Genomic DNA, 26,317 nt, shown 5'->3' on the forward strand with positions numbered 1-26,317 from the left:
TTATTTAACTTACTACTTATTAATTCACTCTTTCGCTTAATAAGGCAATTCAAGATACCATTGTATATCCTATAACTTTTACTTGTTCTGGTTGCATTCCTTAACTAACTTTCCTCACACTGTTATAAATTTAAATGGTTTCAATCCCATTGCTACCTACTCCATTATGGGAATAGGAATAGACAGAGTTTGATCCATATCCTGTAACTCTGAACTCCATGTTTTGGCTCATGATATTGCCCAAACTATTATCTGCTCTAAGTCCTGCACTTTTGGATTTCATATCTTGGTAACTATCCTCACTCAAATAATCTTGTTCTGAGCTTTCTAATATTGCTTTTCAGTTCACCCTATTTACCTTGCTCAGGATAACACTTTACGTACTTTATATCTCACTTTGATCTTCTTAATCTTGTCCTATTCTTCGCTATTCGATTTGCTCTTTAGTTCATCTCTTTAATATTACTAAAAATAGAGCCTTGATTACTTTATTCCTTAGCTCCATTCTTCTTTTTAACCTGACAGCTACACTAGATAAATGTACCTTTCAATGTCTCTGTTAGGTCATCTTCACCTTTGCACTACTCATAATTGGTCCTTCTACTACTCTGATTAGCACTTCTACTGTTGTTCAAATTTCTCTCTTGTCACACCTGATACTGACTATCCAAATTTTCATTCCTATATTTCCTTTTATCTATTGATATCCTATGACTTATTTTCACTGACTTACAATCATTGTCCTTTCCTTTGCTTTACTATAACTACCCTCCAATACCTCAAGGAGGAAATCTATAGGAATTCCATTTTCTTATATCTACCAAATTAGTCAAAACTTATGGTATTGGGTACCATAATCTATCATTCAATTCACGAGCTTTTCATCCATCATAAACCAATCACCTATGGTTTCCATGATGGAACTTAGACACTCTTTAGGATACTTAAATCAACTACTCTCTACCGCACTCTACAGTCCCATCTAGGACACTATTCCTTAGGTCACCATCACTAGTAGCATTCTTCTGCCTTCCTGAAAGCATAAGATTAGGCCCTACATCATAACTGATTGTAACTAGGGTACTGTATCTGCCACCCTGCCAAAACCATGTCAAATCATTTACTCTCTTATCATGCCATAACTCTTTAAATTATCATTTCATAGGCTATGAACCTTATTCCTAGCCCCCGATTTTCCCTAGGGAGTAAGGTTGTACTTGGCATATTGCTGATACACGAGGGATATACTATTCTTATAAATCTTTAGGCAAAACATCACTTGAAATGTCAAAACTGTCCAAGAATTCATATCAGAGACTAGATGATCCCACTAAGTAGGTGTCATCATGGCACTGCAACCATACTAAAAACCTCTAGTCTCATGCTACTTATGCTATAATTCTGCACTCAAAATAGGATAATTGATTCACTAACTCTAGTTATTTCCCAATTGCAACTTTTGATATTCTATCTGAAGGGTCTTAAACTCTAACCAGGAGTCTTCCTAACTCCACTACAGAAATAAAACTCTGGTTTAGCATAACTGCACCAAAACAGAGACTGTCTGCAAACACCCCATGCTGGAGCATCATAGGGAAGCACGTAGCTCTACATAATATTCCCATGTCGGTACTGTAATCTACAGCTTACAGAGCAAGCATCAAGAATATTGTATAGTTACTACGATATGTCCCGATAAACTAGGCCTCCCAATCTCTTATCTCTCTTGAATCTACTGATATCATAAACTTACTATGACTGGGTCATCCACTGACGACTACCAGCAATGGTATCCTTACCCTTATCTAGGGTAACTATATTATCAAAACTCACCTTTATGTACTCGTGCCTAGCACCAGATAGGCACACCACTGAGACCCATACTTACATAAATATAGCATTTCTTATAGTACGTATTTCTATGGCAGACCTTAACACGTCTACTAAATCTATTTTACGTCACCACGTACTTCACAAAACCTAGGTGCTAAACTGAAGCACTCTTAAACTACTCAAGGAATAATGCAAAATCTAGAAGCAAGAAATTACAAAAGAAGACAAAACAAGATCTTATACTCCGCATGTAACATCCTAACAAGACTCCTTTTACACTCCCAAGTATACTCTTTCCCATGAATATAGAGCCTAAGCTCTTATACCAATCTTGTAACGACTCGAACTCGCGGGCTGGACCAGTACTAGGACTTGGGTCAACATAAGGCTTCCGAAGCCCATAGTAAGCCCAATTATCTTTCAACCCAAACATAAACCCATATTTGGCCCAATTTCAAAGAAACAATTGAACAGAGTTCGACCATAATATGGACCATATAACGGAAAGTTTTTGGCTCACATGACCTGTAAACACAAAAATCCAATCCATTGGGGAGCTCAGCTCACCCTCAAAATCATCCAAAAATCACAATAAGATCAAATGGGAGCTCAACTCTCTCAAACCAAGCCATATACCCAGTCCATTCAACATCACATGCATCATAAGAAGTTTACAAATTTTCAAAAGAAAATAGACATAATTTTTTATTGCCCAAATCAAATTAAATAACCCCTACACATGCGGAGTTCTAAAACTTCCCTTGATTACATAAATTCTACAAAATAAACATAAGTGGACTTGTGAGGAAAGGAACAGGTCATTTACAACAAGGCTCTCCTGTATGCTGAAAAAATAGTGAACAGGAGTGAGCATTAGACTTAGAGAGTAAATATTTATTTTACCTATAATTTCTATAACTATCTAATTCTAATGCACTCTTAGAAATGAAATGCATCATCTTCATACAAGTCATGTAAACAAGTCAGGTCACATTAAAGATAATTTGGAGCACTCACGCACCCAAGTTATATTCATACTCATGGATACATATATGAGGAGCTGACCCCCCTACCCATCTCTCTTAATCCAAGGCCTGCCAGCGAGATCAACTCGAGTCGGACTTTCACTTAATAATCCATATGCGGGGGCCAGCGAGATCAAATCAAAGTCGTACCTACCCCGACTTATCCATAATAAGGATCGAATCTCAGCGAGTCAAGCTCCAGCCACGTCTACCCGTCCTACCCACATCCATATACTCCACATACACACCAACTCACACATACAGCTTCAGATTATCGAAATACAGCAATCAAAGTAATATCACAAGTATAAATGCAAAACAGGGCATGCCTAATATTTAACTACATAAATATAAGTATAAGTGATGCATGAGCATGTCAAAAATATAATAATATTAAAATTATAAATAAAATAAATATCTACTCACAGAGAGGATGGCCCAATTACAGCTAGGCCGACTGGATAGAAGATGATTGGCCGGCACCATTTGCTTATACATATACACTGACCTCTATCAATTAACTGATAGAATTAACCAATTAATTTAATCTATAAAAGCAAGAATAAATTTTAAGGTATTGCCGAAATTTCAATAGAGTTTTCCTTATAAGTAGACATAACCCCCTGTATGAAAATTCAATAAAACGCAGCACAAAGGGCCTCAGGCCCACAATAGCAACATCATACGGCCCCTCTTGAGCTCGCCAAACCAGACAATACTCAAGTGACTGCACAAAATAATTATTTAAACATTCAGAGTGTTACAAATTTCACTTTCGTGGAGGAGAGACAAATTTAATCTTAAATAAAAAAATGTGGATAAATTAGTTAAAAAGTTAAAATTGGATAAAATTGGACATTAAAAAAAAGTTGAGTGGCAAAAACAAACTTTGTTCCTAAGAAAAATAGTTTGTTCCTAAGAAAAATACTAGGCATTAGGCGGTATCCAAAGAAACACATATATAAAAGCGAAGGGAAGGGAATAGTTTGTAGATTCACTATAAAATTTGTGGATTTTATAGCTTGGAGATCTCCTGCATATGAATTCAATCCCAACAAATTTTTAACTACCATCAACTGTTATTATCAAATTGAATTGATGAATAGGTTGGAGTCAATAGTCATGAAGTGTGATATGAGCTTACCATATCCCACATATTGCACATGCTTTAGGTGCTTATGGTCAAATCCTCCATGTTTAGACTAGAGACTCTTCTTCTTCTTTTTCTTTTAAGTACGCATTGCAATAGAGGCGGTGACATATCAATTGCCACCCAACTCAACTCACCCCACATAATTGCACCCACTGAATTTGGCCTAGAGACCACAAGGCATAAACCCACCTTTTATTCTATCACTGCCTCACTTTCTTTTATTTTTGATCATCATCATTGTGATTTTGGAATAAGATTGACTACGTAGCGGAGATATTCCATATTCATAATAATTATTGTAATGAAAATTTGCCACCACCATATAGACATGTGTCTCCTTTACTCCATTTCAATTTTTAAAGTCAATTATCAATGATTTAAACCTATGTAAGAAGTGATTACTACATTTCGAATTTTACTAAATTATTTACAAATAATATAGTCATAATCAATATGATATGAAGTATGTGGCACCATCCCATTTTATTTATTTTTTATTATATTTTTTGGTTTAAATTTCTTTTTCATTCGAGAATCCATTACATTTTTATTTAAAGATAAAAAAGAAAATCATAAGCTTTATTTTTTTTATACAAAATGGAGAAATAAATAAAATGTTTCAATACCCTGACACAAAATTTTATGTCCATAAACTGCTTTATATTATGTTTTTCAAAAAGCATTTCACTATCTTTAATTATGTACATATTAATCTTTTTAGTTAGCTTTCTCCAGTTGCATTCTCCTAAATTTAGTCGAGTGCTTGTTTTTAGTGGTCTTCTGTTACTCCTCTAGATAAAGGGCAGTGTTCGATGATCGGTTTTCTTCTCCTTCCTAGTTTGATTTATGTATAGTTTTGGGTTTATGTGTTATGTTTTGCAAATCTTGGAGCTTTTAATGGAGAGGGTATTTCGGAGAAGATCTAGTTGTGGGAACTGCGGTTTTGAAGCTCTGCTTGTATGGGTAGCTTCCCTGAATTCTGTTATTGGCCTTTGCTTGGTGGAAGGCTTTCGGCTTCTGGCTTCGGAAGAGTTTCAAAGGAAGGCACCTTGGGTATCTGAAGAGTCGACATTTCAAAAGTGTTTATTGGCCTAGATGAGACAGAGAAGCTATGACCTCTGCCTCCTCTCTCTTCCAAGTTGGTGTCTTTTGAATCCTACATCTCCTGATGGTATTGGGCTTAAGGGTGTGGAGTTGCTGGTTTTACTAGTCTTGCTTGGTCTTTACGACTTTAGTGGAAGGAGTTCCCTTCCTTCCTTTTCAGTTAATCGATCCAGTTCGACTTTTCGATTATAGCTTTGTGCGAGGTGCTGTTCCTGAGTTTTTGCTTGAGAGATCTAGTTATAAGGTTGACTGGCAAGGGCTTTGAGCCTATTCTGTTAGGTTGGAGTTTTGTCTTTGTGATCGCATTAGGAATATATACTTTTGTCTTCAGAACTTTTATGCAATGAAATTTGTCATTTAAAAAGATATATATATTATTTAAAAAAGCAAATTTACTTTATTATTATTATTTTTTTAAAAAAAGAAAAATAATAATTTTGCCTTTCAAGAAGGGGACCTCATTAGAACAGAGAATTATATTAAAAATCGTATGAGCATCATTAAATAAGGGTGCGAGAACCGAGAAAATATGAGCTTCCTCAACAATAAATAAACTGAAGCAAACGGCCAAACATAAAGGCAAGGACGTCTCACCAATACAATCCATCTCCTTCCTTTGCCCTTTCCTCTCTCTCTCTCTCTCTCTCTCTCTCACGTGCCCTACAAATTTTTGCCTTGCAAATTGCAATTATAAATTCAATGCAAAACCATTCTAAAAAATCTTCTATCTGATGGCTGACGCTACTAGCGCGTATTTGGCAAGTGTCCTCTATGCTTGTACCTATCACTGGTACCAGCTTATTTTCTTCGTTCCTTCTCTCTGTTAAAAAGCTTCCTTTTCTCTGATTATTATTATATTGGACAAAAAATATTGTAGTAATTGTTGAAGGAAGAATGAAGAGGTGAAAGCTAAGTGGGTCCGACGCGTAATCCTGGATTTTGGGGTGTGTGGAGGAGGGGGTTACAGAGGAGCATTGTGCTTAGTGGAACCTGGTATATAATTTATTAGTATTAGCTGATTTTGTTTTTTAGTGCTCTCTCTCGTGTTTTCCTGGTTTGTTGCTCTTTTTCTTGAAGATAAGCTCAAAATTGGAGGATAATTAAGTGTTTGCATTCTTGGGAATCAGATTGTGATGAGAGAGTGGATTTTGGTGCTTGGATCCATTGCTTCTGGTAAGAAAAAAAGTTGGTTTCCTGCTCTTTTATTTAGTACTACTGTATATTATTAAAGTTTTGTTCCTTTCCTCTGTAAGTGCTTTTATATTTATTTGTATTTATGGGGATATTATTTTTTTTCCTGGTTTGCGGGTCTGTCCTTGTAAAGTGGTACAAGAGAAGAAAATTTGATATTTTTTCTTCTGTTCTAATGATTTCCTTTCGACAATTTTAAGGTTCTTCTTTTATATTAAGGATAGCTGGAGTTTTCGAGCTCGGGAGATCCCAGAGAAGGAGTGAGGGAGTTTGAGTGAGTATAGTTGAATTGAAGTGAGGTGCTTGGACTGATTGAAGCTGGATTTATATTCTGCAATTACATCTTTCAATGAGTTTGAGCAACTCCATCAATTTTCTTGAGCATATATGTGATTTGTTTTCTTTTTCTCTCTCTGGTTTTACTGTGTTATGATATTGGATGCTTGGATGAGTTACAATCTATCTTTCGATACCTTTCTGAAAATGTAATCTATGAGTTCTTTCTCTTCCTGTTCATTTTGCTTAAGATTTGATATGATTCCAATATGCAATTTACTTATTTCCGTATGAGTAAAATCACAATTAGGAGATTAACTTCTTCTTTCTTGAATAACTTCGATTCCGATTTCTACTTGGTAATTTTGGCATTTTTTGTATTGCCTTAATTTCTTATTTCAGATAATAAACAAAATAAAGTAAAATCAAGAGCCGAAAGTACTTTGTTGATTATTTGCTTCGTTTGAGCCCAATATGGATGCTTGTGCTCTGCCTTTTTCAATGTTATCGCCATCATGTTTTTTGACAACTAGTGTTGATCTCTCTCTCTCTCTCTCTCTCTCTCTCTCTCTCTCTCTCTCTCTTTAATTGATGCAACTCTATGTGATTCTGATGTGAAATACACATGCCTCTTTTTGCAATTATTAATGCTAACCAGTCATTTTCCTTTTCAAATTACTTTGAGATACAAGTTGGAGATTTATCTAATATGGTTGCTTCGTATTCATATTATTTAGTTGGAGACAGAAGATGGAAAGCAAAGTTGTCTGCCATTAGTATGCTTTATAATTATTAGAAAGGGGTTTCATGATGGAAGATACATTTTCTGATGCTCAGAAAGGTGGCCATGCTGGAGAGGGTTCATCATCAAATAACTCCAACAAGGATGGACGATTATCAGGTGACAATGATTTGAATTGTTCAGAATCAAAATCAAAAAGTTTAGTGAGAAGGAAAAATTCACAACACACTCTGATTTTGAAAGTAAAGCAATCACAACGCAGCAGAAGTTACATTAAGGATTCTTTTCTTCGAAGCATTTGTGTCTTGGAGAGTTGGATCCCAAGGCATGCGGTAACCATAGACGAGAAATATCTTCATCATTGCCTAGAATTAATTCACATTAGTGCTTCAAAAGCAGCTCCTCGCAATAACTCCCTAAATTTGGAATGGGGAGAAATGGACATTTTGTCTGATGGCTTGAGTCCAGCTAAAATTAAGAGTGGAAATACATGTGATTTCCCTAGGTTTCATTTTGACTATCCATTGGCACCTGGGAATGAGAGTGTGGTTATTGGTCCAGCAGGACACTGTATTGTTGGTTCTATCATGGGTAGTAATAGTATGGCAAATATACTTAACAGCCCGTTGTTTCACAAATATGGTGCATATGATGGTGATGCCAATTTTGAGAAAATGAGTTTCAGTGATGTTGACGGATCTACATGTTACGATTACATGAACTCTCCAAGTGTGTCGAGTAATTGTTCATCAAACAACCTATACAAGGAAGCATCAGTTCCAGGAAACCATAAATATAAATCTGAGACTCTGCATGAAAGGTTTGCTTTTGTGTCAAGTGCAAACTTTACATGTTCTGATCAGTCTTTTTCATCTCTCTCTGCCACTGTTACTCAAGGCATGCTTCAATGCACATGGAACGGTGAGAGCCCCCATTTTTTTTTCTCCCTGGATGATCAAAAGATGGTTTATCTGGCCAACTTGTGGAAGGTTGAATCAGCAGAAGATAAAGCTTTGGACTATACATATCTATTCCATTTAAGGATGGGTGGCCAAAAGGAACATGGGATTTATGATAGTGACTCTCATCTTGTAGGTAAGATGAAGGTATCGACTTCTTTTACCATGTGCCCAAACAAATCTAGAATCATGGAGAGAGAGTTTGTTTTATTTGGTGCTAATGAAAATCTTTTGCGAATGCAAACTTCAAGCCATGACCTCAAAAAGAATAAGGGATTGTCAAAGAAGGTGGCAGAAGTGTTCCGGACCAGTCACTCAATGAAGAAGAGAACTACCTCCAGATTTAGTGGATCAAGTGCCATACCGGAGAGTTTTTCTTGGGAGCCCTTTCAAGATACAGATAATAATATTGATGCACTTTGTGGGGCCAATTTTTTAGAGAATCATCTTCCACCAAATCTTGAATTAGCTGCCATTGTTGTGAAGGACTATGTTCCACCAAATCTTCAAGATAAGGTTGGAGGATGGGGCTTGAAATTTCTCAAGAAATCAAGTCCAAAACAAACAGATGATCTCAGGGAATCCTCACAACCTCCTGGTTGTTGTGTGCGAGATACTGGTGACTGTTCAACAGGTATGAATGTTCTTATTCCAGCTGGTCTTCACGGTGGTCCAAGGACCGGAAATGGTGGTCCTTCCAGTCTCATTGAAAGATGGAGATCAGGTGGATGTTGTGACTGTGATGGCTGGGACCTAGGGTGCCCATTAACAGTACTTACGAACAGATTGAGTAAAAAAGAGCTATCTCCCCAAGCAGACATGCAGGGAGAGTGCAAATTAGTTGATTTGATCATGCAGGTATGTTGATATCTTTCTATGTTTCTATCCATTATAATTTGAATTGGCCAAAACTATCATCACTCTCTCAATGGCTCTAAGCCAAAAGGAACTTGTACAACTTTATTAATTATTTTTTTTTGTCCTCACATAATTTGTAGCTTCCATGCTTTTACTTTTAGGCAATTAATCTTCTGATATCTTCCATGTCCATGGTTGAGGTTATGCATTACCTATGAATATTTTGGAAGTTATTATTTTTTGCTTCAGCATTTGATTGTTACTTAAAAACTTTCAGGAACAAAATGTGGTACTGGTTTTTTTTTTTTTTTAATTTAATTTTTTGCTTTTATACTTGGCACTCCCATCATTTGTCCACCAGATTATATAACTGGGGCTCTTCTAGGTATTTATAAGAATTATATAGTTATAGGGAGACCAATGATTTTTTTTTTCACATACTAACATCTATAGGTGCTATTTGAATACTTAATGTGCCTGAACTTTTTAGTAGCCTTATATTTACTTGAATAAGCACTAATATTACAATGATTCAACTTCAAATTTTTCAGGGTTCAGAGAACAGTGCTCCCCCCTTGAGGATGGTGAATGTCCATAATGGCTTGTATTTTGTTAATTTTCAGTCAACACTTTCAGCGTTGCAGTCTTTCTCAATTGCAGTGGCATTTATTCATTCCCAAAGTCCTGCTTTCCGACCCCAAAATGTACAGGAGTTCAAGTAGCAAGATTCAGATTGGTTTTATGTAGTTATTGTAACCCCCTTACTGTATTACAGCACTTTGTAAGCCGATATTTAAGTATTTATACACAAATTTAGATTTTTTTTTCATTTTTCTGGTTAGTTTATTTGTTTAATGTCAGACTTATCATAGGTTTGTTGGTTCCTGCTACTGCTAGTTATTAAGATTTTTTATCCTTTGATTTTCAGACAATAAAACTCATGTAACCTATTTTGTTCTGGTTAAGCGTACCTGTTTTTAATGGAAAAAGTGTACAAGTTTTTGATAAAGAGAATTGAAACTGAATATCTTTCACCCATTAGAATATGATAATTTCTCTGATATTTTGTAGATTAATGGGATGGAGTGGTAAAGATCTTAATTTTCAATTTGAAGAGGATAATGGTTTTCCTTCTTTAAAGTGATTTTTTTCTCTCTAACTTATTTCTCTACCATCTGAAGTACTTTTGTTAACATATCTGAATCCTGGTTGGTTGTAGTGTCAATTATTGAGTAGATGCGGACTTACAGTAAATTTGTGTTTCTGTGTTGGTTACCTTATTCACATCTCAAGACTAGGTGTTGGGCATACTTTGCAAATGACAATTCATGATGCTTCTCAATACTGCACAGCAGGAGGCCGTGGTGTGTATCCATTCTATCTTTGGACCATATTATTAGCAGCAATATCAAGGATCCTTATTTCTAGTTTCGAATTCAAGCCTATCAATATATGGACCTCTTGCTTTTGGAGATAATTTGAAATCTGTTGCTTTTCTTGCACCTGTAATTTTAATCTGGCAACGTTTCTCAATGCAATTGTATTTTGTTGCTGGATAAAGATATGATCTTAACAGGTTATTTTGCATCCAACTGGGTGGAAGCTTATATGACAAATGGTTTATCTCAGGTAGTTCTACTTTTCACAAGCTAAAGCAGTAGATTTTACTGTTCTCAACAGGCTTGCTTGGTCACCAATGGTTCATTTATGCAGCTTTCTTAAATGAAACACATGATCTTGCAATTACATGTAATTTGTTATTACCTTCTTATATTAATTTGTCTTTCTTTCCATGACATTTGCACATGCAGACATCTTATGAGATTTATTTATTTATTTATTTTCATTCTTCATATCTAAGTCCTATGCACACGCACGGTTGCACTTCTGCTTATGCAGTCACACACATCCGGATGTATGGCAATTGAACTTCACTTGAAGATGAATAATAGCTTATGCTGATGTTCTGGTGAACTCATTTTGATTTTGGTGCAGGGGAAGGAAAATTGGAAGAGATCAACTTCATCAAGGTCAGTCTCGTCTCGTGTAAAGATCACATGTCAAGCCGCCTTCATATATATGGAATAAAATCTTGTAATATTCTGGCATCTTCAAAAAATTAAGGCAACCGATTTGGTTATTGCGCTTATGATTGCGATTTCTGTTGGATTTTGGAATGTCAAATTCTAGCTCAATGCACAGCTTTCTTTGACTTAAAATTTAATTTCGAAATTAGTATTCATGGAGCAAAGTGAAGCTGTTGGTCTCCTCATAGCCTTGACTGTTAAGGGGTGTCAAATCTCTCCAATTGTCAGTGAAAGTGATGAAAGGTGGAGGGCTATTCTATTCCGCTCAAATTGTGGCAATGTCCGCAATTTGGCTCTGCTGCAACAAATACTCTGAATATGCACAAAGAAATGCTTACTTCTATATAATGTACAAACTAGAAATGCTTCTAGTTTTTTTTTTTTTTTCAAATAAAATAAAAATAAATTGGACGATAACAAGTCCATAAAAATGGCATTAAATTAAATAATAGGTTTATGGGTATTTACCATTAAGCTTGCAATATTAAACACTACTTTCTTCTTTCCCTGCCAATTAGGAGACAGAGTATGGCCATCAAGATCCAGTAATTGCATGAAATCAAAAGCCATGTTTTCAATCTCGTAGTGCATGTTTGATAACCTAGAAGAAGCAGATTAACTCTTTTGGCTGTAGAAAGAAAAAAGGGAAATTAAAGAGGGGAAAAATACAAACAAAAATAACTTGGGACAGCCTCAGCCTCTTATTATCTGAGCCCTTACCAGTTTAGTAATCAAGAAAAATTTTTACACGGCCCAATTTCCAAGTGAGTTTACCAGGTCCAAACACGGCCCAGCAACCATCTCAAGGACTACTGACAGTCCTCTGTCCCATATTGGTATTATACACAAAGACCGGGGAGTGAACCGGAATTATGATGAAGAACAAAACCCTAGTTGCTGAGCTCTCTATATAAATTCCTAAAAGCCCTACTTGCAGAGTTCGTTTCACCTTCAGCTGTTCAAAATGTCGAAGCGAGGTCAGTTTGTTCATTCTTTGGCTTAGCAGTCTAGCTTTCTATTCTAGTCTAGCTTTTTATTCTATTTTTGTTCATTCTTTGGCTTTGCAGTCTAGCTTTCTATTCTATTATCTGCTATTTTCCATAGCTTTTGAACCATGAAAAAGATTGAAAGGATCATGGATCTTGTGTTTGGTTCGATTACCTTCGGATATTTTTGTTTCCTGGTAAAACAAAATCACTTGGTTGTTTGCTGCTTAGTACAGGACGTGGAGGATCAGCGGGTAACAAGTTCAGGATGTCACTGGGTCTGCCAGTTGCGGCGACCGTCAACTGCGCCGATAACACTGGTGCTAAGAACCTCTACATCATTTCGGTGAAGGGAATCAAGGGTCGCTTGAACCGCTTGCCCTCTGCTTGTGTTGGGGATATGGTCATGGCTACTGTCAAGAAAGGAAAGCCTGATCTGAGGAAGAAGGTCATGCCCGCTGTCATTGTCAGGCAGCGCAAGCCATGGCGCAGAAAGGACGGAGTCTACATGTACTTCGAAGGTCATTGTCTATTCACTGTTATTGTGTTTTCTGCGATCTATCTTTGTTTAGTATGCCTAAATCCTGAGAAGTTGATAGATTTGATACTTGATTTATCGGTGGATTGCTTGTTATGTTAGTGTGTTGATGATTTCTGATGTCATTGATTTATTGATTCTGGTTAAGCAGTGTCTGGATGCGTGCATATTTTCATTCTAGGTTTTTGTGCGTACTATGATAACATGCTTCCTGAGACCAGCAATAGTGAGCTGGGAAGTCATAAATTTTATCCCTGTTGTAGAATCTCAATTTTTGGAATTCTATAGTCTCTTTTCATCATCATAAAAAATTTTATAGAGCCTTTGTATGTTTAATTTGCTGGCGATTTGGTGTTGAGGATTTTTATAATGGTTCCTCTGCACTTCCCACACCCAGTAACGTTGGACATACCAACCTTACTCCAAATCCAGATTAAGTTCATTATCATCCCTATCAGGGTTGGGATACCCATCTTCTTCATTTATCTATCAATCTTATTTTAGAGTAATTTACTTGCCTTGACATCCTTTTTCCATATTGGCAGCGAGGTGTTACTGTTTCATCAGGCATTACATAACTCAAGCAAAATTTCACTGTTGTACAAATTGTTGTGAAAATATTTATTTATTTTGAAGTAATCTGATAGAATATGTTAAGTTACCAGACATAAGTCAGGTATCCTCCTATATATGTGGTTGATACAGTTACGAGTCTGGCAAATTGACTGTGTTCCTCGTTGCAGATGTGCAGAGTCTTTTAAAGCTCATATCTGCTCCATTTGAACCCTACATTTTCTATATATACACAGTAATTGATTTCTTTGATTTTGAATCTATTATGAACACTCTTGATAAGTCTGCATGAAGTTTGTATGTCATAACTGTCACGGTTGGGCACTGATGATATTTTGAACTTAGAGAGCTTGCTTGTGTTTTCACTTGTAAGAACAGGTATGTGGATTGCAAATATTTTGTTTGTCAATTGCCAACTGTTATGTATTTTATTGGATTAAGTTTCTGAATCAGAAGTGGCTTTCTTTGCAGATAATGCTGGAGTTATTGTGAATCCTAAAGGCGAAATGAAAGGTACAGAATGCATATTAAGAGAATATGTATTTTCATGAAATTTAAATGTTAACAAGTTGTAATTAAAGATGGAATCTTTGTTCTTAATCTATATCATCATTTTGCTCACATGCTTCTTGGTGTGTGTTTTATAATTCAACTTGGGTTATTATTATCCTGAACTTAATCTCACTTGCCACTTTATTGGTTTAGGATCTGCTATAACTGGTCCAATTGGGAAGGAATGTGCTGATCTGTGGCCAAGGATTGCAAGTGCAGCAAATGCCATAGTATAAGAATTATAATCACTCCTGCCTTTTGTTCTTGTGTTGGGAGCGACTTGCCTGTTCTGTTAGGGGTTGATGTAGGGTGCTTTTTTTGTTGAATTTTTTTTTAAAATTTAATTTTTGTCGATTCTGCATGTGGTTATTAACTACATGGAATTTAAGCAGCAATTCTGATGGTCTAGATTTTTATGAATCTCAATTTTGTGGTTTTTGGATGCCCCCGCCCCCTGCAGCTTCGCTCTACAGTCACATGGATATTCACAATGGCCCTACAGTGCATAAGTTCCTTCACAATTGGTAAATTTATGTAGTTTGATTTTTATTATTAATTTACTTAATTGTATTAATTACTTGATTAATTTGATAAATCATTTAATTATATAATCTAATGTGTTTGGAATTTATGATAATTATTTTATAATATATAATAATTAAAATTTTTAACTATAAATAAAGTCTAATGAAAAAATTTCAATTATTGCATGAATTTTAAAAATATATATATATATATATAAAGGTATGTATGAATTTAATAGATGTTAATTTCTTTCTCTAACCTTTAGAGAGAGAATTCTCTTCGCATCCTCCTTTTTTTCTGGGAGCTTGAGTCTCCTTTGTGCCATTTCTTGCAGCCTTCCCTGCTACTTTATCTTTCCCCTGCCTGATCGTGGGTTACCCTCACCGCCACTGGGTGGGACATGTATAGTTTTTGAGTTGTTCTTGGCAGATTTGTGCTTTTGGGACTGTTTACTTATTGAGCTGCCTTGTGTTCTTGTGTTCTTTCTTGTTCTGTTATGATGTAGGGTGCTTTTGCTCTGTGTTTTATTACTTCATTTGTGGTGAAAGGGGAGTGGGTATTATAGGATTTCGGTATACGGACTTTGCCTCACCTCCACTGTGTTTTTGCCTTGAGCCTTGGTTGCACGCTTAGGCTTACAAATAGGTGTGTGAAGATACCGTGAGGAAGGGTAACTCAGGAGCCCTTACTCGGCCCTTTTTCTGGACCGTCGACCCTTCATAGCTTTTTGAGCTCTGCCCTTTAACACGCTTTGCAACTCACAGAGAATGGGTCTATTATTATGCGTTCCTTGGAATTTTGTTGACTATGTTGGAAGAATGATTTTTTGTGGGTGTATTTTTGCTTAAATGTTGTCACTGCATGACTGAAAAGCCTCTCTTTGCTTTTCCAGATTGTGAACAGTATAAAGTCGGCGTTGCTGTCCTTTGTTATTGTGTGTATGAGTTACATGGGTGAACGGATATTGATAAAATTTTCATGATTTTATCAAGATGTATATTATGTCTCTATGTGTGCATTGTCTGCCCTTTAGAAAAAAAAATCTTAGCTTAGGGGTAGCTGTTAGATGGACTTTCTGGGCCTAAAATGTTTTTATCAATCCATTCTCTGTGTTTGAGCTTGTTGGTTACCCTATCGTATTTAGCCTCTGGGCTGTTTATTATCATAAATAGAATTTCTATCTATCGAAAAAAAAAAAAAATTGCTTATTGATTTAAAAAATTAAAATCGAATTAAAATCAGTTTAATAAAATATTTTATTTTATTTATGTTGAAAGAACCACAAATCATATACACCCAAACATGTAGAGTGATGCTGTACAGATGAGCGTACTTGGAACGTAAATTTCATGATATGAAATTAAAATCTACGTAAAACTTAAAATTCCTGTGAAACAGATGGTACATTGCGCTCGCCACATAATGACCTTTTCGTAAAATTTTAAGATATTCTTGATTCACTAATTTTTTAAAATTTAGTTATCTCATGAATTTATGAGATGTGAGAAATTATTTTTCATATTTAAAATAAATACAATTTTAAATGAAAATATATTTTAAAAAATAATTTCGTAATCAGAATTTTAAATTTGGAGGCATCTCTCCAAATCAGATCATATGTACCCACAAATTATAAAAACCCTGCGTCGTCGTCAATTAAGCGGGCATAATGCTGTAAGCCAGTTGCCACCGTGTCCAGCATGTGAACCACTGAACCTCGAGGCAAGTTGGTGGCTTGCGACAGCCAGTTGTAGAGCCTATGTGGCCATGTGACCATAGTCTAAGTTGCTTGATCTAAATCCCACGTCCACTTGTTACTTATATCGGCATCTCATTCCAAATTCTTTTGTGAAGGTGAGAATGGGAAGATTTTTAGGCTTCTTGTTATTTTTCTTAGGTCTTTTCATCAGTGTAGCAATAGCAGATTGGAACATTTTAAATCTGAAAACAAAGAATGGGTTGAATATGAGCTTGAAAAATTATTGTGAGAGCTGGCGGATGAATGTTGAGCTACATAACATCCAAAACTTCCAAGTCGTGCCTCAGGAATGTGTATCACACATTGGGAAATATGTCACATCAACTCAATATCAAGTGGATTCTGAGAGAACAATTGAGGAGTGCCTGGTTTATCTTAGCACTGGTTGCACCCTGAACAAGGATGGTATAGATGTATGGCTATTTGATATTGATGATACTCTCCTATCTACTGTGCCTTATTTCAAGAAACATACAAGAAACATCAATTTGGGCATCTCTCTTTTCTCTCCCCTTCTTTTTCTTTTCATTTCATCAGATGGTAACTGTGATTGTGGTCTTTATTGTGAGCAGTGGGGAGCAACTAAACTTGACATCGCTTGAGGAATGGATGAGACAAGGCAAAGCACCGGTCCTAGAATACTCTCTGAAGCTCTTCAATGAGTTGAAATCCAGAGGAGTTCAAATCATTTTGGTTTCTTCAAGAAGAGAACATCTCAGATCAGCCACAATAGACAACCTTGTTGATGTTGGCTATCATGGCTGGACTAGTCTCATATTAAGGTCAGTATCTTTCTCACTGTCAAGCACTTATGCCCTCTCCAAGTCATATGCATATGTTTCAAGGGAATATACTTGTGGTTTGATACAGAGGGCCAGAAGATGAATTGGATGGGGTGCAAAAATTTAAGGCCAATGTGAGAAAACAATTGATCGGTGATGGGTATCGCATTTGGGGCATTCTTGGAGACCAATATAGCAGCTTCGAAGGGCTCCCGAGTGTGAAAAGGACATTCAAACTTCCAAATCCGTTGTACCATGTTGCTTGAAACATCATCTGTCTATTGCACGTTTGGTTCAAATCATCTGCTATACTTCTAATGTATTTTTGTGCGTCGAAAGGTTTCTGCTCTGTACTGCTCTACAAATGAACTCGAACTCTTGAATTTCTGAGAACTGAAACACTTCCTTCCAAGCATTAGAAAAATAAACACGTCGAGAACATTATAGCCGAAAAGAGGAAATGCTGACTTCACAAACTTGAAGATTGATACACAAGTTGGATGTTGAAGAACTCTCACTACCATATTTAATTGACCTTTTCTTTGCTAGTTCTAGGCTTCTAGCTAGATACTAACCTAGGCTGGTTTGCAATATCCACACAAGGTAAAGACACTCAACTTATTACGCTAGTATCATTAGTTATGGCAGCCATTAACGCATCTTAGCCTCACTTCCCATGTTCATTTTAGCACAATACTCGAACAAGCTGCCATCATAACAGCGCCGAATAGCTTCTTTAGACAGATAGCTTTTTTCATCTCTTACATGAATGTAGAGGATCACCCACTCTAACTTGGCCGAAATCCTGCAGGCCACTTTTGAAACATAAAAGCCAAAGTTTGAAACCGAGAAGTAAACAGAAAGTTCAAGTTAAAAACGAAACAAACCATCCAAAAAGGTCAAAGGCGAGTCGCTGTCCTTCTGTCATGTCCCAGAGTTCTCCGAAGGTCAGCTTGTCAGGCACTGTAATAGCATACTTGCTGAAAATGTTTTCAAAATGCACAGGCATAAATCTGCACGAATGTTTGGTGAGCATAGCAACAGTTGTGGATATTCAGGATATGGACAGGGGTAAATATGTAGTAAATCCCTACCTTCCTTCGGTGTCATATGTTCCTGAATCACTCCCATGCTTGGCTCTCTGTATGTTGTGTATGTATATGGGAAAAAAGGGGGAAGGAAACCATCCCTATAAGAAAACAACACATGATAAACAACATTATCATCAACCTCAACAATGGTAAAACATTGATAATAAAGAACTTGAATCTTGAAATATTGAAACATCAAGCCTTAGAGAGATACAATTATACAAAAGGCGCGCTCGCGCGCGAGCGCGCACAAATAGTTTCTTCCCTTCTTGGGGGTGATAATCAATCAGAAGCTGAGGTTACTCACAGGCAATGTAGCATAGCTCAAGGCTCCATTGATGGCAACAGCCATGATAAGAGTGAAAACTGGATTGAATCCAATTGCACAAAATCCTGTGGTAATTGGGGAATGGGGAAAATTCAAGAAAGGGGAAAAAAGGTCAAGAAAATGAAGAAATATGGGATCAAAAAGCTTATTGATCTTCTCATTCCAGGAAAAGAAAATGAGGAAAAAATCCGTGCTTATTCCTACCACTATAAGTCTCCCACGGAAAGGCAACATGCTGCTGGAGGACAGTCATGCCATAATGCTTATGTCTTGGTGTTCCATGAGGATGTTCTGTATCAGGAGCTTGCAATGCTTTTGCCACGTCTGCTTTATACAGCAAACAGAACACATGAAAATGTGTTTTTGGCACCAGGCTAAGCTTGCGAGTCCAGAATACAAGAAAATTTGCTAATTAAAACTATATCACATTGAGTGCCCATGGATACACCTAAAAAATCATAAACTGAATTTATTCAAGTACTTGTAAATTCAGGATGTAATACACAATTTAATTTAGGGGGTAATGGCTTGATAAATCCAATTATTTTTAATTAAGAAAAAAAAAGAAATAGAAACAAACAAACAAACAAATAAAAACTTACAAGGCTTACGCAGTGTATCCTCCAAGTCATCCGGAACAGGTCTCTCATAAGTAACAGGTGCAAGAGGTGCTGCTCTTGCCAATGCATCCTCAATCTGTTTAGCCATATCTGTTTATGGTTTCTCTTTACTGAGCACTACAATCTTCCGCCTTCACACTCTTTAGCCTATATGTAGCTGGTTTGTCTAAAGGAAACGTTTCCATGGGTTGCGTGGCAGCCATGCCGAGCAGAGACAGATGGTTGCCTCATGCTTGTGGCACCTTGGGTTTTGCTTGCAGCATATGCGGTAGCCTTTTTATATCTCTTCTTTTATTTTCTTGAATTAAATATATATTTTTTTATTTAACAAACTTTTTCTTTTATATTAAATTTATGATATACACTTCGGCTTTGGGAGCGCGGAGTAATGTTATTGATGTGGGCTTGGGTTCTATTTAATATTGGGCTTTATAAAGTAATGGGCATAAGCCCAATGGGCCTAAATCCATTGCCTCAAGGAACGGGGGAAAACACAAACCCTCCGACTCCGAGTGAAAATAAAAAACGCTAGCCTCTCTAATCCAAAGAAACAAGCTCTCTGATCTTAGCGGACGCAAAAGAAAGGCACAGGAAGGAGAAGAAAATGGCAAGCGAAACAGCAATAGAAGGAACCACGACGGAGGCCACAGCTACTGGGACAGAGCAGCCGCAACAGCACAAGCTAGAGAGGAAGTGGACGTTCTGGTTCGATAATCAATCCAAGCCTAAACAAGGTGCAGCCTGGGGCACCTCTCTCCGCAAGGTCTACACCTTCGACACCGTCGAAGAATTTTGGTGGTATTTACTATCTTTCTTTCCCTTTCTATGTATGTACCCGTAGATCTGGTGATTTATTTATTTTATTCTTTTTTTTTATGGCCTTTTGTTGATTAGTATTTTGAGGCTTATGAACTTTTGTTTTCTTGATTTGTTTCTAAAGATCTTCTACTTGATGATTTTCATTTTGAATAAAACTTTTCCATGGCTTGAGTTAATCAATTTCATTGGGTTTAATTATTGATTGATATAATTACTTCATGCGGTTTATTATTATTGTTTTTTTTCCGAAGTGACCTTCCTTTCTAATGGCTTACGTTCGTGGTGAGCAACCTTGATGAGCTTGCTTAGCATTAAAAAACAAATCAATTGAAAGTTGAATGCTTTATGCAGTTTGTATGATCAAATATTCAAGCCCAGCAAACTGCCCGGAAATGCTGATTTCCACTTATTTAAAGCTGGAATTGAACCCAAATGGGAAGATCCTGAGTGTGCTGGTGGGGGGAAGTGGTCTGTTACTTGTGGCAGGAAGGCTATCCTTGATACCATGTGGCTGGAGACTGTAATCTCTCTATTCATTATGAATTTTTTGCTTTTTTTTTTGTCTGATGCTAGTGTGATTTTATTGTTAGCATAAGATATTTTGGCATATAACTAACAGGTTATTAATTTGGCAGTTGATGGCTTTAATTGGGGAACAATTCGATGAGGCCGATGAGATTTGTGGTGTGGTTGCAAGTGTGCGCCAAAGGCAGGATAAACTTGCATTGTGGACGAAGACAGCTACAAATGAGGCTGCTCAGGTTCAACTCTCTCTTTCTATTCCGCTCCCCTGCACCCCCACAACCCCCCAGCCCAAAAAAAAAAAGGGCCCTTTGTCTATACAAGAAGTGAAGTATATAATTTGCATGGTCAATTTAGATGTCTTTTTTTTTTTTTGCCCCACACCTCATCTAATGCTAATTATGATTTTCAAGTTTCATCTAAAGATGTGCTTGGTTTCCTTTGCCTATAGTGGGTGCAATCTTGATGCATCGTGAAGCTTAACAAGATAATACACTCACATGTGTGAGTGTAAAATTGAGAGAAATTCTCTGCAGTATTTATTAATCAAAATCTGTCTCTGAAATTCACAACTTTGAGGAGTATTTACAGAATTTATATTGCTAAACTAACTAGGAAAATATAAATCCTAACTAGGAAGTTTATACACCAAACAAAATAGTAATACTAAATTAAATAGGAAAAGCTAAACTCAATTAAAACAGGAAATTCAAATATCTAATCCTAAATAGAATTGGAAAACTAAAATAAAATCCAAAATAAAGTTGGAAAGCTTCCTAAATTAATTTTAAAATAACTGCCGCAGCTGTCCCTTGCTAAAATAGGAAGTCCAAAATGAATTAGGACTGCAGGAGACGTTTTTCTGGACCCAAAAATCACTGCTGCCTGCCGCTGCATCTGGAGAGAGGAACACATGCCCTGGGGGCATGTTCTGAGGGCGTGTACTTTTCTGTTCACCCTATTGCACACGCTATTTTTTGCATTTGCTCAGCATCATATTTCCCCTCTTGGAAAAAAGTCGAGCTTGTGTTAGAATTCTTCCATACCATTCTCCCCACTTGGAAGAAACCCGTTCTCGAACTTTGAAGTGTTGAAGAATTAAAAACTTTATTGGAAGAGTACCACGTATAGAATCTTTGGATGGAATCAATAAGATTGACATGAATAAAGTGGAATTGAGGAGCTTCATGTTTTCCTTTGTATTTATGGGAATACTTGGATAAATAAAATCAACATAAACAATAGGAATTAAAGAGTCAGATAGTTCTTCAATCTTCATTTTAATGGCTTGATTCTCTTCACTCTCCATTACTATCTCTATGGTTTGTTCCTCTTCAACTTCCAATGAAATCTCCAAAATGGGATATTTTCCATTCCCTAGGACACATAGCACAAGCGCTTCATTTTCAATCATAGCAAAAGGAAACTTGATCAAAGCTTCTAGATCTGATCCTTCGACATTATACTCCTCAACTTCGAATTGAGTTCGGATTGCTCTTGCCTTTCTTCCCTTTCGACTAAATCTAATAGATGTTTGGGTTGGGTGTCCTTCCACTCGGCTACAAATCCATATTGGGCTTGAGTTATGGTTGGAAAATCCCTCCCATCATATCCATATGCACCTCTTTCTTGATAGTTACTATTCCGTTGATGCGTTTGTATCTGATTGGTTCCAAGTCATCTTCCTCCTTTGAATCTTCTTTATAAACATACTATTGGCGTGCAGGAATTGGTTGATATGCACCTCTTCTATTATCTTTTGTTGCATGGATTTCTGTAGAGCCCATTTGGTTCATAGTCATCTTCCTCCTTTGAGTCTTCCTTGTAGGCATATTTTGCCTACATGCATAAAAGGTCCATTGAAAGGGTCACCATGAGCTAAGTTTACCCTTGTTCTTCTATCATCATACCGATCCATGTTTGTACTGATTATCAAAGCATCAAGATGATCTACAATTTCTTTGCAGCGCCTCTTGATACGGTTGAATTTGTGATCTACCCGATGCTCTAGTTGTTGCTCCAAACGTTGCAACATGTCATCCCTCGGTTCAAGGGCTCCAGCTCTTCGATCACTGTCACTAGGCCATTGTTATCATTACCGCCAGTGGCCATCCTTGCTCTGATACTACTTGATGCAGTGTGAAGCTTAACAAGATGTCAAGATAACACACTCACACACGAGCAAAAAATTGAGAGAAATTCTCTGCAGTATTTTATTAATCAAAATCTGTCTCTGAAATGCACAACTTTTAGGAGTATTTATAGAGCTTAAATTCCTAAACTACCTAGGAAAATATAAATCCTAACTAACTAGGAAGTTTAGATACACCAAAACAAATAGGAATCCTAAATTAAATAAGAAAAACTAAACTCAATTAGAACAGGAAACTCAAATAACTAATCCTAAATAGAATGGGAAAACTAAAATAAAATCCTAAATGAAGTTGGAAAGCTTCCTAAATTAATTTTAAAATAAATCCCGCAGCTGCCCCTTGCTAAAATAGGAAGTCCTAAATGAATTAGGATTGCAGGAGACGTTTTTTGGACCCAAAAAATCACTGCTGCCCGCTGCTGGAGAGAGGAACACACACACTGGGGGCGTGTTCTGCTGTATTTTTCTGTACACCCTACTGCACATACTATTTTCTGCAATTGCTCTTCATCAAATCTCAATCCTAGCTGCTTTCTGTTGTTATAATTCCAAAGCCCCCTACTGACAGTCTTTTTAGTACATCCCTAATTTCAAGGAAGGGGGAAAATGTGATTATTGTCATGTTGGTATGATGAAAAAAAAAATTTCTCTGACTCCCTTTAATAAAATGAGTTTTCACCATAAAGTACAATTCGAATTCTATAAATTGATGGTGTTTGCACGAGGATGGGAATCTAGAATTTAATGTGATGACAGAGCTTATATGTTGTTCTGGCTCTTGCAAAGGTTTACAAATGCATGGTGACCGCTATCATACTTGATTTAATCATATTGCTGACTTCCATAGAACCTGGCACTTCTTTCACTTTTTGAATCTCCTTCTTATTTGCTCTTTCTTTTTTCCCCCATTTATCATTTGCAATTATTCTTAGGATTATTTTTTATTTGGTTATTAGTAGGATATCATTGTATTCCCTATCTCTTTGTTTTACTTGGTCACGTACTATATTTATCTGCCTTACATGAGTTGCTGGACATGCTGATGCTAGAACCTCGTTTTCAAGATTAGTTCTTATTTGTTTATGCCCAAGTACCATTATGTGCCTCCGTCTCTCTTTTTTCTTTGTGACATTTCTTATCACCTTTGTTTAAGTTGCTGGATATGTTACTGTCTGAGCTTTTAACTTTGGTTCAGGGGAAATAACTGTTACTTGATTCTAGCCTATGTTGTTGTCTTGGGTTGCTTTGTTGCTCATAGAGTTTCCACATGGCATATTTTCTTTTTCTAGATGCTAAATTCTCATAACAAGTAGTTTCCCACGAAAAAGCTGGATTTTTTGGGTTGGTGTCTATCTTCCTTAAGTGCTTTGGTTAGATATGTTTATTTTGCTTCTATACATTGGTTTAATTGAATGATGGATTTGAATTGCTTATGTAGATGAGCATTGGCAAGAAGTGGAAAGAGATCATTGATGTCACTGACAAGATCACATACAGTTTTCATGTAATCTTTATTTTGCAGTACTATCGGATTCTAGGAAAATTTGCTGCTTCTTGTAGGTCTTACTGTCTTTGGTAATTGCAGGATGATTCTAGAAGGGAAAGATCTGCCAAAGGCCGATATAATGTATAAGCTCTCCTCAATAGTTTTGCAGTACGGTTTTTGTTTTGCATGATCAGAAACGCCATGAAGTTAAAATGTATTTCAAGGAAGATTCCCTGAATGGATGTATTTTAATGCTTGTCTAATTTTGCTACTTGACAATTTTCTGCTTCTATCAATGTATTGTAGCATCTGGCAATCTTTATTGGAGAGACTAGAGACGCGCAGATTGTTGTGCTGAATACATGTCAGAAGAAAATGCCTCATTCATTTTCAATACTTTGATTTTCCTATTCTAGATGAGGTTAATTTTGGAAACATGATGATAATGTTGCTTATCATGTGGGTAGATGTGTTGTTAATGCCATATGAACGAGTGTCACTGGTAGTAGTGCAGGTGGTGGTTAAGTTTGTATCAGTGGTTGAACGTAATGTATATGCTTATAACCCATTTCACTCGCTTGGTTGAGTATATTGTTTTCTTCCAGGCTTTGCTGGGAGGCTTACACTGCCACAGTGATTGAGGTTGGAATGTTTCAAACCTTCCTCATGTGTGACAGCCACCTAGCATATTGAGCTTTACTAGATTCCCTTTTTTTTACCAAAATTTAGTTATATTGATGAGTGATTTTAGGGGTACAAATTAAAATATATCGATGGTGCAGAAATGGATAATAAATTCAATAATCATAGTGGTGCTAAAAAAATAAAAATAAAAATAAAAAATGGAAAGTTTTATCGCAAAAAATTCGTGATGTAATAAACTTTTGCTATAGTTTATTTCGATAGCTTGAAGACTAGCTATTACAACTAAAATGGGTAATGGTGATAGAGGTACGCTGAGAACGTATACACCTGAAAAGTTCTTAAACAAAATGAGCCATGGATTTGAATCTTTGCAACTAGTGATAACAAATTTCGACCATTTCGGCCTTTCCTCAAGCGAGAAACCCCAGTCTTTCTCCATTCTTTTTGGCCAATCTGATCAGTCCTTGCCTTTGTTTTGAGTCTGCTCCTATTGATTTGCAGAATTCGGTAATCACCTGAACATTTTACATGTTAACAACTTGAGCAGCTCTGTAAAATTGCTTGAACTTTATCAATTTTTTTTTTCAAAAAAAAAAAATCATTATCTAGAATCTACACTTCACACCTTTCCAAAAAAAGAAAAAAAAAAAAACCACCAGAATACAAACTACAGCAGACTACTGATAAGTCTGTGATCTAAAGTTACAGAAAACAGGAAACCAGAATAAATAAATAAATATATTTCGAAAGTGTTTGTGATATTCTTTTTTTTTTTTTTAATTCTATTTCTAAAATGGTCTAATTTTCAAAAGATATGAATGCAAAACTCTTGTTTGTTTAGAAAACAAATCATGAAAAATAAAATTTATCAAATTTCTCATGGGCATGACCAGCATGGTAAATCTAAGCAAATGATTAAAAACAGTAAGGGCAAAAATAAATATAAATATACCTGAGAGTGTAAGGCAATTGCTTTGCCTCTAAGCTGGTTGAGCCTTTTCTTGCCAATTATATTGCGTGTGACAACAACAATAGGTGCGAAAAGACCCTTCCCTTCATTAACGTTCTTCATCGTGGCCGCCAATCTTACCGGCTTTGCAACCCTTACATGGTTTGGCAGTACTGACTTAGCCAACATGCCAAAGTCTTCGCCAGCCATAAATGAACTAGTACCAAAACCTCCCTTAAACCCAGTTGCTGAAATTGAAGTAGCCATTGAAAAACCCTCAAGAATAGTGCTACAAGTTTCTCTCTCCCTGTGGAAATTTAGAGGCTGCCTTTCTGCTTGCAAGAATCGGAGATGTGTGTTTTTGGTGGGTTTTCTTTTTTCTTTATGTTCTATGAATGTAGAGAGGATATTTTTTGGTGTAAAATTTGAGAGCCTTTGGGTTTTTTTATTGGGGGATTGTGTCTCATGGAACGCTAATAGCCACACATAGAGATGGCTTGGATTTTAGTGAAGATCTCTGAACACGTTTATTACTTGTACTGCTCCTGTTCTGCAACTTATGGTCCCAATTAAGTTGGAGAAAATCTTGATCTAGAATATTAGTGGTTCTTTCTTCGGAGGAGGGGCCCATCAAAACCATTAGTTCACACGTTGGATCATTGTTGCACAAAATACTGGCTATTGAATTTGGGTTGGAAGATTACCTAATGAACAAGGAAATTGCAGTCAAAATAAGAATGGACGATCGAAAATAGAGTTCAA

The 26,317-nt window shown here is 36.5% G+C and overlaps 5 protein-coding genes and 1 pseudogene across 18 annotated transcripts; 4 read left to right on the forward strand and 2 right to left on the reverse strand.

The window, feature by feature from the left end:
- The first annotated feature begins 5,662 nt into the window (after window positions 1–5,662).
- Window positions 5,663–9,970, forward strand: LOC110655587 (uncharacterized). 14 transcript variants are annotated; one of them, XM_058136749.1, is made up of 5 exons: window positions 5,665–6,108; window positions 6,193–6,288; window positions 6,507–6,605; window positions 7,320–9,141; window positions 9,693–9,970. In XM_058136749.1, the coding sequence occupies exons 4-5, from the start codon at window positions 7,390–7,392 to the stop codon at window positions 9,861–9,863; spliced, it is 1,923 nt and encodes a 640-aa protein (XP_057992732.1). In that variant the 5' UTR covers window positions 5,665–6,108; window positions 6,193–6,288; window positions 6,507–6,605; window positions 7,320–7,389; the 3' UTR covers window positions 9,864–9,970. The 14 variants fall into 14 exon arrangements, with proteins under 14 accessions (XP_057992738.1, XP_057992739.1, XP_057992736.1 ...); XM_058136747.1 differs by having other exon boundaries at window positions 6,507–6,580; XM_058136752.1 differs by having other exon boundaries at window positions 6,531–6,605.
- A 2,098-nt stretch (window positions 9,971–12,068) lies between these two features.
- On the forward strand, window positions 12,069–14,297 carry LOC110655586 (60S ribosomal protein L23). The gene is made up of 4 exons (XM_021811950.2): window positions 12,069–12,205; window positions 12,451–12,735; window positions 13,797–13,838; window positions 14,031–14,297. The coding sequence occupies exons 1-4, from the start codon at window positions 12,193–12,195 to the stop codon at window positions 14,111–14,113; spliced, it is 423 nt and encodes a 140-aa protein (XP_021667642.1). The 5' UTR covers window positions 12,069–12,192; the 3' UTR covers window positions 14,114–14,297.
- A 1,299-nt stretch (window positions 14,298–15,596) lies between these two features.
- On the forward strand, window positions 15,597–17,209 carry LOC110655523 (acid phosphatase 1-like; annotated as a pseudogene).
- Window positions 17,210–17,384: 175 nt separating this feature from the next.
- Window positions 17,385–19,216, reverse strand: LOC110655524 (peroxygenase-like). Its single transcript, XM_021811839.2, has 6 exons — window positions 18,965–19,216; window positions 18,567–18,686; window positions 18,342–18,427; window positions 18,038–18,132; window positions 17,831–17,956; window positions 17,385–17,748 (listed from the first exon to the last, which is right to left on the reverse strand). The coding sequence occupies exons 1-6, from the start codon at window positions 19,068–19,070 to the stop codon at window positions 17,595–17,597; spliced, it is 687 nt and encodes a 228-aa protein (XP_021667531.2). The 5' UTR covers window positions 19,071–19,216; the 3' UTR covers window positions 17,385–17,594.
- Window positions 19,217–19,515: 299 nt separating this feature from the next.
- Window positions 19,516–24,550, forward strand: LOC110655583 (eukaryotic translation initiation factor). The gene is made up of 5 exons (XM_021811947.2): window positions 19,516–19,780; window positions 20,153–20,321; window positions 20,437–20,562; window positions 23,914–23,979; window positions 24,061–24,550. Exons 1-5 carry the CDS (start codon window positions 19,587–19,589, stop codon window positions 24,106–24,108), a joined length of 603 nt encoding a protein of 200 aa, XP_021667639.1. The 5' UTR covers window positions 19,516–19,586; the 3' UTR covers window positions 24,109–24,550.
- A 247-nt stretch (window positions 24,551–24,797) lies between these two features.
- LOC110655585 (protein PROTON GRADIENT REGULATION 5, chloroplastic) lies at window positions 24,798–25,993 on the reverse strand. The gene is made up of 2 exons (XM_021811949.2): window positions 25,559–25,993; window positions 24,798–25,121 (listed from the first exon to the last, which is right to left on the reverse strand). The coding sequence occupies exons 1-2, from the start codon at window positions 25,820–25,822 to the stop codon at window positions 25,017–25,019; spliced, it is 369 nt and encodes a 122-aa protein (XP_021667641.2). The 5' UTR covers window positions 25,823–25,993; the 3' UTR covers window positions 24,798–25,016.
- Between the last annotated feature and the right edge of the window lie 324 nt (window positions 25,994–26,317).

Source organism: Hevea brasiliensis, chromosome 15, assembly GCF_030052815.1.
Source record: "Hevea brasiliensis isolate MT/VB/25A 57/8 chromosome 15, ASM3005281v1, whole genome shotgun sequence".
Taxonomy (NCBI): Eukaryota; Viridiplantae; Streptophyta; class Magnoliopsida; order Malpighiales; family Euphorbiaceae; genus Hevea; species Hevea brasiliensis.